Here is a 12,708-nt window from a genome sequence, read left to right on the forward strand (position 1 = left end):
AAAAAAAAAAAAAAAAACCCTGGTCCAACAACGAATACGAAAAGATCAGTGTTTTTCAATTTCATTATTACAATTTCAACAACAAAACATCCATTTGGAGTGCATGCAATGATGCACTACAAAACTATGGGTGCCGTGTACGGTGTACCCAAGGATGTTTTGTAATATGTAAAATATCAATACTTTTAATTTCATTATATCACAATTTGTTCTAACAACAAATACGAAAATGAACCAACAAAAACCTTTTTCGAAAAGAAAAGAAAAAAAAACAATACAAAAAATGATATTATTCGCTTGCATGATCGTTTCAGAGTATTCAACTATCGCATGCAGAAAATTCTTAAACCTATATTTGATGTGTGATTTTGATTCTTATAAACTCTCATTATGTACATACGATATATCCAAAAAAATGGGTATATTAAGTTTTAGGTTAGTATTGTATATATCGCTCTGTTGTTACGATTGTTGATTACGTTAACTTGAAGTACGTAGTAAAACACCAAAAACAAAATACTTGAAGTAGTAAATACGTAAAACAGAGTTGGGTTTTGCTTTTATATTTGGGGTCCATTTGAATTCATTTTCTTTGAAAAGAAGAAAATGTTGGCTTTTCTCCGTGAGAGTTACTTTAATTTATGAAAAAGACAGGCCAAAAGTTATGTTTCAAGAAAACAAAGATGACATTAATAATAAAAGTTGCATTTAACCAAAAAGAAAAACATTACAAAAGTAGGAAACGAACGAAGCAGGTCAACTTTCAATGTGTGTGCACATTAGCTCTACGACACATAACCCAAAGTCTTTTTAGAACATTGATTAATTTCTTTATCTTTTTGAACACATTAATTACTTAATTAGTTAAATATAATCCATTATCATAATTTAATAAGTAGTACTGTCTTATGGTTTCATCATTGGTACTAGGCTGTACTTAGTAGTTAGATTAGATCAAGATCTACCTACTATAGTGTTATCTTCTTCAAATTCACTGAGATTTAATTACTTATTGTAATTAGATCAAGATATAATGATATATCACACTAGCTAGTGTTCTGATTCTTCCTCTAATTGTTGTTTGTAGAAGAAATTAACAATATAATTTGTGTTACAGTCAACAAAACATAATTAAATCTTAAAAAAAACACACACAAAAGAACCTTAATTATATTAATATATATATCAAAATAACATGAAGCAGATCTAATTTTTTCCCCACACCAAGACTCGCATAACATCAATGGTAAAAAAAGAAAAAAATTACTTATAGTTACGGTTATAACTATTATAAACTGAGTATATTTTGTTTACTGTATTAACTCAAGCCGGCTGTTATTTACCAAATAAACCACACATCTACATGCATGTATAATAAACCCTTGCACACATAAACACAGAGGCATGTACATATTTTTAATATATGAGGGATATTTAGTTAAGTTAATTATTCATTAGGATTGTGGTAGATGAGGACGACAGATTTGGTGTCAAAATCTTGGATGAACATCTCTTGTGCTGTTCTAAACGGATTTTTAAGAAGCTCTTTGATTGGTTCAGGCAACGGTTTATCCTTCATCATCTTCTTCCAATATTCCTCTGCAACTCCTCTTCCTGATCTTCCTTCATTAAGATTCACAAACTAAATACACAATATCAATTCAAAATTTGTTATACATTTCAGATCTTAATTAATTAGGGCTCTTATAATTATATAAAGAAGAAGCTTTACCAGGAGAAAGCTGAAAAGGACGATCAAGAAAACGACCAAGTAATGTTGTTGCTTCATCTCTGCTTTAACTTTAGGATTTTTTCTCGATATCTATGATAAATTCTTGGGTGGTAAAGTTTTTATATGATAATTCTCCGCTCCTTGCATTTTATTTTGTTATTTAAAAAAAATAAAATTTCATATTATATTGTAAGGTCAACTTTGTATTGTGTATATTGTATATTTATATTTTTAATATAAATTTGAGAGTGGTGGGGTGGCCTGAGTAAGGGAGTTTTGTTTATTCTTCTTCTCTGGAGCGATCAGCTATTACAGCTCAGATAGCAACACCATCAAATTTTATATTTACTAAAAATAGATAAGACTTATATAATTGTAGATATAGAACAAAGAAGAATTCTTAAATTGAATATGTACATTCGTTCGAATAAGATTCGGCCTTTGGAATACGCAAGAAGACAAACGATTATAAGTTAATGGGACACTAGTACGACATTTTTCAAAAAGCCTTTTGAGTTTTATGTCTAAAAGACTCGAGTAAATGAAACAGAGCATGCAAGTATGTCAATGAGACAGTGCACTGAAGATAGACACATCCTTGGGTAATGTGGGAGGTTCTGTTTCAACATTGTATTCACGTGTCAACTAAACAAAGTGGTAGGTATTTCTATTGGGAAAAGATACACTTCCAACATCACAAAAAGCTGGTAAAAACAATTCAAGATTAATAGGATAGTTATTTTGGTAATAAAGGACTAAAATACTATATCAAATATAACAATTTTTTTTATCGAGAATGCATTGATAAAGTATTATTTAACTTTAATCATTTATATCCTTACTAAGATTCGAAGTTTAATTATTTTAAATTTGTGATTTGATGATATTTAATTTTTGTGCTTTTATAACTTAAAAAATAATTAAATTTTATTCAATCAAATACATGTTTATTACTAACAGTGACACATGTCAACTTGTAACATGCTCTCAGATTGTGTGGTTTGGAAAGAAAAAAAGTCTATCCTTCAATCTTTCATATAATGTGATATGGAAAACTTTACTAGAAAACCAAAAGCACGTGTTATCTAGTCACTTATAAAGCTTACAACAATATGAAATATAAAGATTGATTTGGCAACCAGTAGAGTACACAAATAACCTAACTGTTTAATTGGCTAGAGAACAATGGATTAATGAGACCCACCATTAGTCTTGAAGTTGATCCTCTCAATTCCATCAAAACTGTCCATGAAGGCAATGATGTATTGTGATTATGATTTGAACTAAAAAAAATATATATATTTTATGATCTTGTCATAATCTGAACACTATATATGGTGTTTGGCCAAGTACACTCATATTTTACAAATCTTATTTTAACTTTCCTAACTTTTAGTGGCCGTGGAATTTTGTCTAAAGATTTGAAACCGCTTCTACAATATTCCCATTAGGAAAAAGGATAATCATGACAAACCAGCTTAGCTTTAGAAAGAAAAGTCATAAAGAAAAAGCTGAACTTAGTGCTTCTCATAAGTGCAAATTGAAAATTTGCTATATTATGGGGTCTAATTAATAAAGAGTATAGATAAGATTATAAGATAATCGATGGCTTGGATGATTTTACTTTTCGCCTGATTAATTGTGGTGCAAATGAAAAGCTTTTAATACATTGATGAGTTTTATGTTTGCGGCAAAACTCTATGATAAATATACAAGTCAACTTCTATATATGCATGGATGATGACAGATCATCCAACTTAAAGATTTACAATAGTGANAGTCTTGAAGTTGATCCTCTCAATTCCATCAAAACTGTCCATGAAGGCAATGATGTATTGTGATTATGATTTGAACTAAAAAAAATATATATATTTTATGATCTTGTCATAATCTGAACACTATATATGGTGTTTGGCCAAGTACACTCATATTTTACAAATCTTATTTTAACTTTCCTAACTTTTAGTGGCCGTGGAATTTTGTCTAAAGATTTGAAACCGCTTCTACAATATTCCCATTAGGAAAAAGGATAATCATGACAAACCAGCTTAGCTTTAGAAAGAAAAGTCATAAAGAAAAAGCTGAACTTAGTGCTTCTCATAAGTGCAAATTGAAAATTTGCTATATTATGGGGTCTAATTAATAAAGAGTATAGATAAGATTATAAGATAATCGATGGCTTGGATGATTTTACTTTTCGCCTGATTAATTGTGGTGCAAATGAAAAGCTTTTAATACATTGATGAGTTTTATGTTTGCGGCAAAACTCTATGATAAATATACAAGTCAACTTCTATATATGCATGGATTATGACATATCATCCAACTTAAAAGATTTACAATACTCCCTCCGTTTCAAAATATAGAATGTTTTAATGAAAACACGCATATTAAGAAATAGTTATTTTTAAAAAGTTTAACCAATCATAAACAAGTCGGAATACTATAAAATATAAATTTAATTTAAAAGTTGCATAAGAAGTTGAAAACATCCTATATTATAAAACAAAAATACTTCTCTAAACATCCTATATATTATGAAACGGAGGGAGTAGTCGTGTAAATTAATGTATAGTGTCCAAAAGAACAAACACTTCACATACGAAATCGATCTCTCATGTTGATATGGTTTACAATAGGTTCGATTGGCAATTACTCGCATTTAAACGAAACAGTTAAAATAAATTTTGACCTTTTATTATACGGAGTAATAAAAACAATAGTTTAAAAAGTGGTAAAAATAATTGATGAAAAAGGTGGTATAAATTAAAAAAAAAAATAAGACGGTTTAAATATATAAATTTGATTGGTTGCATGGCAAAGTTGAATAGTAGAAGAAACATATTAATTGTGAAGATGAATATTAAATTTGCAATGTCGATCTTTTGTGTCGACACAACCAGCCTTAACGAGTTCGACAGTCTTCTCAGTTAATCTTTAACGAAGGTTTCGTTTATTGCCAATATGGAAGCTCAAGTTTCCTATTTTTCGAAGTCTACATAATTATGTTTTGGCGGGTTTCGGCAATGTTTTCTCAAAACTTTTTAAGGATCGAAGTCGAACCAATAATCTTAATTAAGCATTTTTGTTAGTTGTTTTATTTAAATTTCTATCTTTTGTGTAATCGGACTTTATATCCTGAGATTTAAAAACTATTACAAATCTTCAAAGGAAAAGAAAAATGTAATAACCTTGTGGAACGACACGAAGCAGTCGAGTGGGGACCCAAACGTTCGATCAAGTCATGCATGCATATCTTGAAATGTTGGCTAAATATTAATGCGCTATCCTTGAAATTGTCAATTGGTAGTAAATATATATATAGCCTATTGGTCAACTTCTACATGTACTTGTTGGAATTAGCCTTTTAATGCCCAAGTCAACTTATATTTCTCAATCATGCTCAAAATATTACAATTCTCTTTTTCTTTTTGTCCTGCAAACATTACAACTATTGCTCATTAGTATAATGGATATATCCGCTGTCTAAATGGATTTTATTCTCGGTTTTATATAAGTACTATTTGACATTTTTACTACATTTTATACACATTTGATTAATGGAGTTTTATTTATTTACTATATTAGGATTCGTGCTATACCACAGATTGAAATTTATTTTATTTATCTTATAAAAATAAAATATAATTTATATAATTGTTTTTAAAAGTTTTTTAGATAAAACATAATGCAATAAAATCATATGTTAAATATGATGGCTTGAAAAAAATACCTATTTTGTAAGTTTGATATTGTTAGTTTTGTAATTTTATGTATGAAAAATGGTTATGTCTGTTGTTTGTTTCTATTTTAATTTTTGAACATATTTGGTGAATGTTTTAGCATTAGATTTAGTTAAAAATATGTACAACAAAAGAGAAATTGAAACAACTTAAATAGATTATTTTTTGCCATAAAACAAAAATAAAATTGTAGTTGAGATTAATATCAGGATTTGATTTTTTTTTGCTTTTAATTTATATTTTTTTTTCTCTTTTCATTTGATTTTCGTTTCTTACATATCTAATCGCTTGGGAGTTTAATGCAAAGCTACAAGATTTGTGTTAGTAACACTCATACCAGATTAAGAACAAATCTTGACACCGGAGTACCATTAATTAAATTAACATATCTCGGATACTTTTAAATTTTCTTACAATGGTTCTTTTTTTTTTTTCTCCGTAGAACCATTAAAACCACATATCCATATACTAAAAAATAGATTCCACGAACATGAATATTCATTTTGATGTTTTTTTCTCTCCTTATTTTCGTGCAAATTAGGATGATAAAACATAATGGGTGATGTATTAAAGTCAAAGATTTTATTTAGTGGGTTGGTTGTCGCCATAGAAGTAGAGTAATTATGAAAACGAAAAAAGAAATTAATTAGGTCAATGATACTGCGACTAAGTTCAATGAAAGATCAATGAGCTTTTAGTTTTTGTTTTCTTATTATTATTTTAATTTACAGTCCTAGTTAGTTTTAAAAAACTAGTATTGTATTCTAATATTGTTTTAATCCTTTTGAATTCTCCAAAGGTCTACGATTCACATTGTCAACAAAAGATTTATTGAAGAGTACCACAAAACTTCGTGAGGGTGACATACTTTTAAAAACAAAATTTAAGATTAAAATCAGAAGCATTCAATGTATATATGGAGATAAATTTTACTATTAAAGATATCAGCCTATGAAATTGGCACGTACCCTTTTGGCACTTTAAAATATGGGGAAAAATTATCTATCAGCGATTCAGCGTTACGAACGAGGGGTCTTCCACATTGTTCTATGATATATAGATCCGAGTAAAATACATTGTCTATCAAGTAATCCCACACATATAATTGGTGATAAGATATATAACGAGACGAGCAAATTCTCAAAGATGAAAAATGAAGAGTATAAGTATCATTCTTTTTGTTATATCCTATCAGCTATTCATCGGAATATTTCAGAGTGAACTTTTTCGAACATTAGCAAATCGAATATACTTTGTTCGTGGCCTTTTGCAGATTTCTGATATACGGTATCTCAACGTGGATGTTGTTACATTTTCTAACCTTGTATGCGAGTTACATTTTCTAGAAAGAGAAAACACTCACAAATGCTAGGGATAACATATAGATTCGCATAATGTTTTTTCGTTTTTGTTTTGNTGTTATATCCTATCAGCTAATCCGGTCAGCTATTCATCCGAAAATTTCAGAGTGAACTTTTTCGAAAATTAGCATATCGAATATACTTTGTTCGTGGCCTTTTGCAGATTTCTAATATACGGTATCTCAACGTGGATGTTGTTACTTTTCATGAATATATAAATCTTGAACTTTAATTATCGGACCAAACCTTGTATGCGAGTTACATTTTCTAGAAAGAGAAAACACTCACAAATGATAGGGATAACATATAGATTCGCATTTTGAACAAAAAAAAATTAAATGCATTCGCATAATCTTGTATGACGATGACTTCATTTAACAAAGAGTCTTCAGTCAAAAAAAGAAGCAAGATCGAGTCCTCAGAAAATACTCATTGCGCAGTACACAAACTTACATTATAGTGTCGACCCCCAACAGTTCTAGAGACTATATGCAAAAACAGATTCGCAAATATTAGCACTAATATGATATATGGATTTTATTTTCATTTAAAACTTTACTATTTACAGATGACTATAGCTGGAATATATTCTATAGATCTATTTTTTAAAGGCTTACGAATGTATAATTAATATACAAAGAAGAGTTAGTTCTTTTTATTTTTCAATTACGACGTAAAGGATGATCTATGAACTATATATTTTTTTTGTATTATAGAATCAATGGAACCAATCTATTTGGATTAATATCAATTTTTTTTATCAACGTATCTTTTACAGTTTCAAATTAGATGACGATGTAAGAAGCTTGCAGGCTTCAGAAATATTAATTATACAAATAAAATGGAATTAAAACTGTTAACAGTCTACTTATATGTGTAACTTAAATAAATGAAATAAAATCCTTGAATTTTTAAAATAATGAGAAGTCAGCCTCATCATTAAGTAAATGGATTATTATAAATATACAGAAGATGGGTGTTCAGACTTCATTGAGATCTATAAGATCACTTGAATACTATCTTCTTCTTTTTTTTAATGTTTTGCTCTCTCTTCTTATTTAACAAAAAGTCAAAATATTAAGAAGAAGAGGAAGAAGATAGAAGAAACTCATTCTCTCCGCAGAGATCATAAAATCCATGGCTTCTACTTTAAGGCTCTCTAATAGCTTCATCATCCTCCTACTCTTCTCTCTGGTATATATCTCTCTGGTATATATATATTTTTCTCTCTACTCTTCACTTGAATACATATATATGATACTCTATATATATATATATATATATATGTATACGCGTGTTCTATATATATAAGAGTCTTGGATTCAAAGCCTTATTCGTTAGCTGCTTCTTGAAAGTAGAATCCTGCAAAATATAAACTAATCACATAATTCGTAATTCTGATAACACAATTTATGCATCATAAAACCTTCTCTTTTGTTTCCGTCAATCGGAGAAAAAGTAATTGATACTATATAGTATTATGTACTATATAGAGAAGTTATACCATATTCATGTATCAATTGAATTTGTGCATACTGCATCATGGTTCCTACCACATTGTTAGGAAGAAAAAGAAAAAAGTCTTCTTTAATTTATCTTCTGGCAACCTTTTTGAAGAAAAAATATTAATATATTTAAATTTATAAACAAAACTTTGAATCTTTTTTAATTAAGATTTTGGCATCTAATTTCGAATTGGTTTTGTGTTTCTTGAATGTAGTGGGTGGTGGAGGCACACACGTCAAGAAAGCTGATATCGATCAAGGAACAACAAGGCCAAGATGTTAATCATTTTCTGAAAGATGGTGATTTTGATGATCCTTCACTGTACGTGTATTTCAGACTCAATGATCTCAAACTAGGAACCAAACTAAGGATTTACTTCTACAAAAACGATCTTCAAAAGCTTCCTCCACTTCTCACAAGACAACAAGCTGATCGCATTCCTTTCACCAAGTCGAAACTTGACTTTCTTCTGGACCATTTCTCTATCTCCAAAGACTCTCCTCAAGGAAAAGCCGTAAAGGCGACTTTGGGACATTGTGATGCTAAAGAAATTGAAGGAGAGCATAAGTTTTGTGGTACTTCTCTAGAGTCAATGGTTGATCTTGTGAAGAAAACACTGGGGTCTAATGTTGACCTCAAGGTCATGACGACTAAAATAATGGCACCTACTCGAGATCCGATAAGTTACGGTTTGTATAACTATACATTCGTCGAGGCTCCTAAAGAACTTATTGGGATTAAGATGTTGGGATGTCATAGGATGCCATACCCTTATGCTGTTTACTATTGCCATGGGCATAAAGGTGGAAGCCGACTCTTTGAAGTTAAGATGGTGACGGATGATGGGAAACAACGGGTAGTAGGACCAGCTATTTGCCACATGGACACATCCATGTGGGACGTGGATCATGTAGCCTTCAAGGTGTTGAAAATGGAGCCGAGGTCAGGACCGGTTTGCCACTTCTTCCCTCTTGATAACATTGTGTGGGTGACAAAGTAAGAGAGACTATAGGCTTAGGTAATATATAATGTGAGTATGTAATGTGTCGTCTTGTAATATCTATGGTTTGGGAGAAAAGAAAAAAACAAAAGACAGCCTTGTTGTTGGCTTTGGTGTTGCCTCTTTTGTGTGACTTGCAGCGACGTGACAATGCTACATGTAACATATAAATATAAGGTTGTTACATAACATGTAATATATAATACTATATATATTTATATATACATCAACATGATGTGTACGTACGTAGCTTTTTTTGGCCCATGAAATATACGGTTAGTTAGGAACATCAATTCAATTACGACTTGTCCTTCCTTTCAATTAATAAATAAAAAGCTTTAATGAATCTTTCGCGACGTTGCAGACGACGGACATGCATGTCTGTCTAGAACATAAATTATATGATCATCTATTCTTTACTAGTATATGATATTCAGCATTGAATATTTTTATTTACTCTAGTCTCTAGATAACATAATTAAACATAAGATAACTTTTTTTCTGAAGATAGTTTTACAATTTACATGTACTTTAAACTTTAAACACATAGTTTAATCAAACAAAACATGTACCTAAAGGCTAAATTAAACAACCATACTGTATATAATAACTCTATTAGCTCCATATTTACGTCTACGCACAAAGTTAACCAATTAACTAGTTTAAAGGTTTTAAGTATTACTATAATTTATAATAACGAAATGGTTTATAGCATGATTTCACATATGTTTTAAGCAAAATTTATTCTTATATATCCGATTACACAACGTATATATATTATTTATCAACACTTTTTCTAAGACATCATATTCCGCAAATAAAGGTATATAATTTGGTTATGATCAGTCATACTAATCCTAATTTCAAGTTAAGATCTCATGNAAAAAAAAAAAAAAAAAAAAACAATCAAAAGATTTTATTATGATCTGATGAGGTAAGAAGACGTTCTATTATACTGTAAGTGTGGTTGGATAATTCTTTTTTACAATATCTGATAGGGGAATATAAATTAAGGCCACACACACTTGCCCAATTATTGTTGGGCTTTTTAATTGGTGGGCTATTTCATCTGACTAATTTATTTCCCCTTGATCAGCTGAAGACTAACTAAACAGTTAACTTTGTGTAAATGATTAATTTATGTATGCATGGCCATAACCATAACCATAGTGTACAGCGCTGTAATTCATAACAAAATAAAATCTCCCTTTTAACGAAATTTAATGTAATAAATACTATGATTAAGACATTATTCTTTCTTAGCAGTGAAAAATAGATGTCCTGATAAATGAAAAGAGGTTTGTTTGTTATAATATTAGAGTTTATCGGAATCTTCATGTTTATTAGGATTATTATTTTCACATAAAAAAAATCTTCAATCTCAATTTTTAAATCAGTACGGAAATATCTCTGAATTCTCTTCATCTCTGTGGACTGTGAGTCTGAGGCGTAACAGAAAAGATCCTTTTTTTTGTTGTTTCATTTATCTCTCACTCCGCTTCCTTCTCGTCATTTTCTCACATTTTTCCCGTCCTTTTCTCCGCTTATAACAGTGTACGATCTCACACAGAGAAAAAACACTGACGCCTTNTTTTTTTTTTTTTTTTTTTTTTTTTTGTCGTTTCGTTCCCCCTCTCCCACAGAAGAAACACATGGATCCTTACGACGGCGTTAACCGGAGGAGGAGATCTGCACGACGTCATCAGACCAACGATCGTGAAACCAATCGCTCCAACGATACGACTCAGGCGATGATCATCGGCGACGACGCACATGCTTATCGTGATATCGATGAGTATCTTTCGCTAAGTTTGGGTTCAAAATCCTACTTCTCTCATCAGATCCCTCCGGTGACTGCTCCATCTGTTACTCTAATACCATCGCTTCGTCTAGCACCACCGTCGCCTTTTTCTGAACCTATGAAGACCACGTGGGAAACAACAACACATGATGAGACGATCTTTCCGAGTTCGTTGGCTAATACTTCTTATTCGCCTTATCTCATGACGCCGCCGATGTCGTTGCTTCCACCATCTTCGTGGCTGAGCAGATCTCAAGGATCATTTCCTTCGCCGATTCCGCCTCCGCCGATGACGGTTGATCGCTTCTCATTCGTTCTTCCGCCGAATCTAACCGCTCAGGAGATGGGACCACCGATGATGATGACGAACTCCGCGCCGCCGCCCGTTCGTAATCCCATACCACAACCCGCCGTAAATCAAAGTGAGAAGTCCGAGACGATCCCGCCGCCGTTTCCATGGGCGACGAATATACGAGGGGAGATTCACACCCTAGAGTATCTCGAATCGAAAGAGATCACGACCATCACGGGAGAGGTTCAGTGCAGATACTGCGAGCAAGTGTATGAGATGAGCTACGATCTGAGGGAGAAGTTCGCGGCGGTTGAGAAGATCTTCGTGATGATGAAAAGGATCATGAGGGAACGAGCTCCTCAGATGTGGACGAATCCTGAGCAAAGGAGGTGTGAGCTTTGTGGCCGTGATAAAGCTGTGAAGCCTGTGATTGCTGAGAGGAAGAGTCAGATCAATTGGTTGTTTTTGCTTATGGGACAGACTTTGGGTTATTGTACATTGGAACAGCTCAAGAATTTTTGCAAACACTCCAAGAGTCATCGTACTGGTGCTAAAGACCGTGTGCTTTACTTGACCTATCTCGGTCTTTGCAAGATGCTTGACCCTAATAATGACCTCTTTGACCGTGCTGACTCCGGCTCTAGACGGTGAGCTCTGCTGATTCTATCCCTTCGTTTAATTCAGTACGTTTGGAACTTTTGTTTTGGCATTTTGGACCTTTGTGTTTGCTTTTTAGGTGGAATAATTTTGTGACAAAAAAAAAAAATATGGTATTGCATTGCATGGGTTCTTTTGTTTTTTGTCGTTTTCTTCTTCGTTGTATCTTTATCCATTGGACTTTGGTTTAATATCTCATTAATATATATATATATATAAATCATGGTTTTCACTTTTATGAATGAAGTCTGAATATGATATGTATTTAGTAATTTACTCGTTAATTTCGAATTCTATCATTATAAATGATACTTGTAGATATTTTTGTTGGAAAGTATCTCAACTGTCGTCAACCCTGATTTTTTCAAAAAATTGTCTTTAACTAATTTTTGTTATGATGTGATTTGAATTTGGACCAAGATCTTTACGACTTTAATCAATCAGTCTAAATCTTAACTGTTTTTCTAATCTAACACAAATTCAAAAATCAAAATTTGGATAATCTCTTTCTTCTAGAAAGAAATGATTAACTTTCCAAATTGAATAAACTGTAAATCATAAATAGTATTAAATTTATCATTTTCAATCGTCAAAAGGCAAAAAAAAAAAAAAAAAA

At 31.4% G+C, this 12,708-nt stretch overlaps 3 protein-coding genes across 4 annotated transcripts; 2 read left to right on the forward strand and 1 right to left on the reverse strand.

Annotated features, from left to right (window-relative positions):
• On the reverse strand, window positions 1,160–1,892 carry LOC104758232. Its single transcript, XM_010481062.2, has 2 exons — window positions 1,733–1,892; window positions 1,160–1,642 (listed from the first exon to the last, which is right to left on the reverse strand). The coding sequence occupies exons 1-2, from the start codon at window positions 1,787–1,789 to the stop codon at window positions 1,448–1,450; spliced, it is 252 nt and encodes an 83-aa protein (XP_010479364.1). The 5' UTR covers window positions 1,790–1,892; the 3' UTR covers window positions 1,160–1,447.
• Window positions 7,807–9,531, forward strand: LOC104758234 (BURP domain protein USPL1). Of its 2 annotated transcripts, none has more exons than XM_010481064.1 (2): window positions 7,807–8,030; window positions 8,557–9,531. In XM_010481064.1, the coding sequence occupies exons 1-2, from the start codon at window positions 7,974–7,976 to the stop codon at window positions 9,340–9,342; spliced, it is 843 nt and encodes a 280-aa protein (XP_010479366.1). In that variant the 5' UTR covers window positions 7,807–7,973; the 3' UTR covers window positions 9,343–9,531. The 2 variants fall into 2 exon arrangements, with proteins under 2 accessions (XP_010479366.1, XP_010479365.1); XM_010481063.1 differs by having other exon boundaries at window positions 7,816–8,045.
• Window positions 10,995–12,170, forward strand: LOC104759862. The gene has a single exon (XM_010482745.1). It carries the CDS (start codon window positions 10,995–10,997, stop codon window positions 12,084–12,086), a length of 1,092 nt encoding a protein of 363 aa, XP_010481047.1. The 3' UTR covers window positions 12,087–12,170.

The sequence above is a fragment of the Camelina sativa genome, chromosome 17, assembly GCF_000633955.1.
Source record: "Camelina sativa cultivar DH55 chromosome 17, Cs, whole genome shotgun sequence".
NCBI lineage: Eukaryota > Viridiplantae > Streptophyta > Magnoliopsida > Brassicales > Brassicaceae > Camelina > Camelina sativa.

Excerpts from the sequence above, each read along its gene's own strand:
- LOC104758232 (XM_010481062.2), bottom strand. The coding sequence starts at position 1,789 with ATGAAGCAACAACATTACTTGGTCGTTTTCTTGATCGTCCTTTTCAGC. Across the intron at positions 1,643-1,732 it reads TCCTTTTCAGCTTTCTCCTG|TTTGTGAATCTTAATGAAGG; the intron begins GTAAAGCTTCTT and ends TTGTGTATTTAG.
- LOC104758234 (XM_010481063.1), top strand. The coding sequence starts at position 7,974 with ATGGCTTCTACTTTAAGGCTCTCTAATAGCTTCATCATCCTCCTACTC. Across the intron at positions 8,046-8,556 it reads CTCTGGTATATATCTCTCTG|TGGGTGGTGGAGGCACACAC; the intron begins GTATATATATAT and ends TCTTGAATGTAG.
- LOC104759862 (XM_010482745.1), top strand. The coding sequence starts at position 10,995 with ATGGATCCTTACGACGGCGTTAACCGGAGGAGGAGATCTGCACGACGT.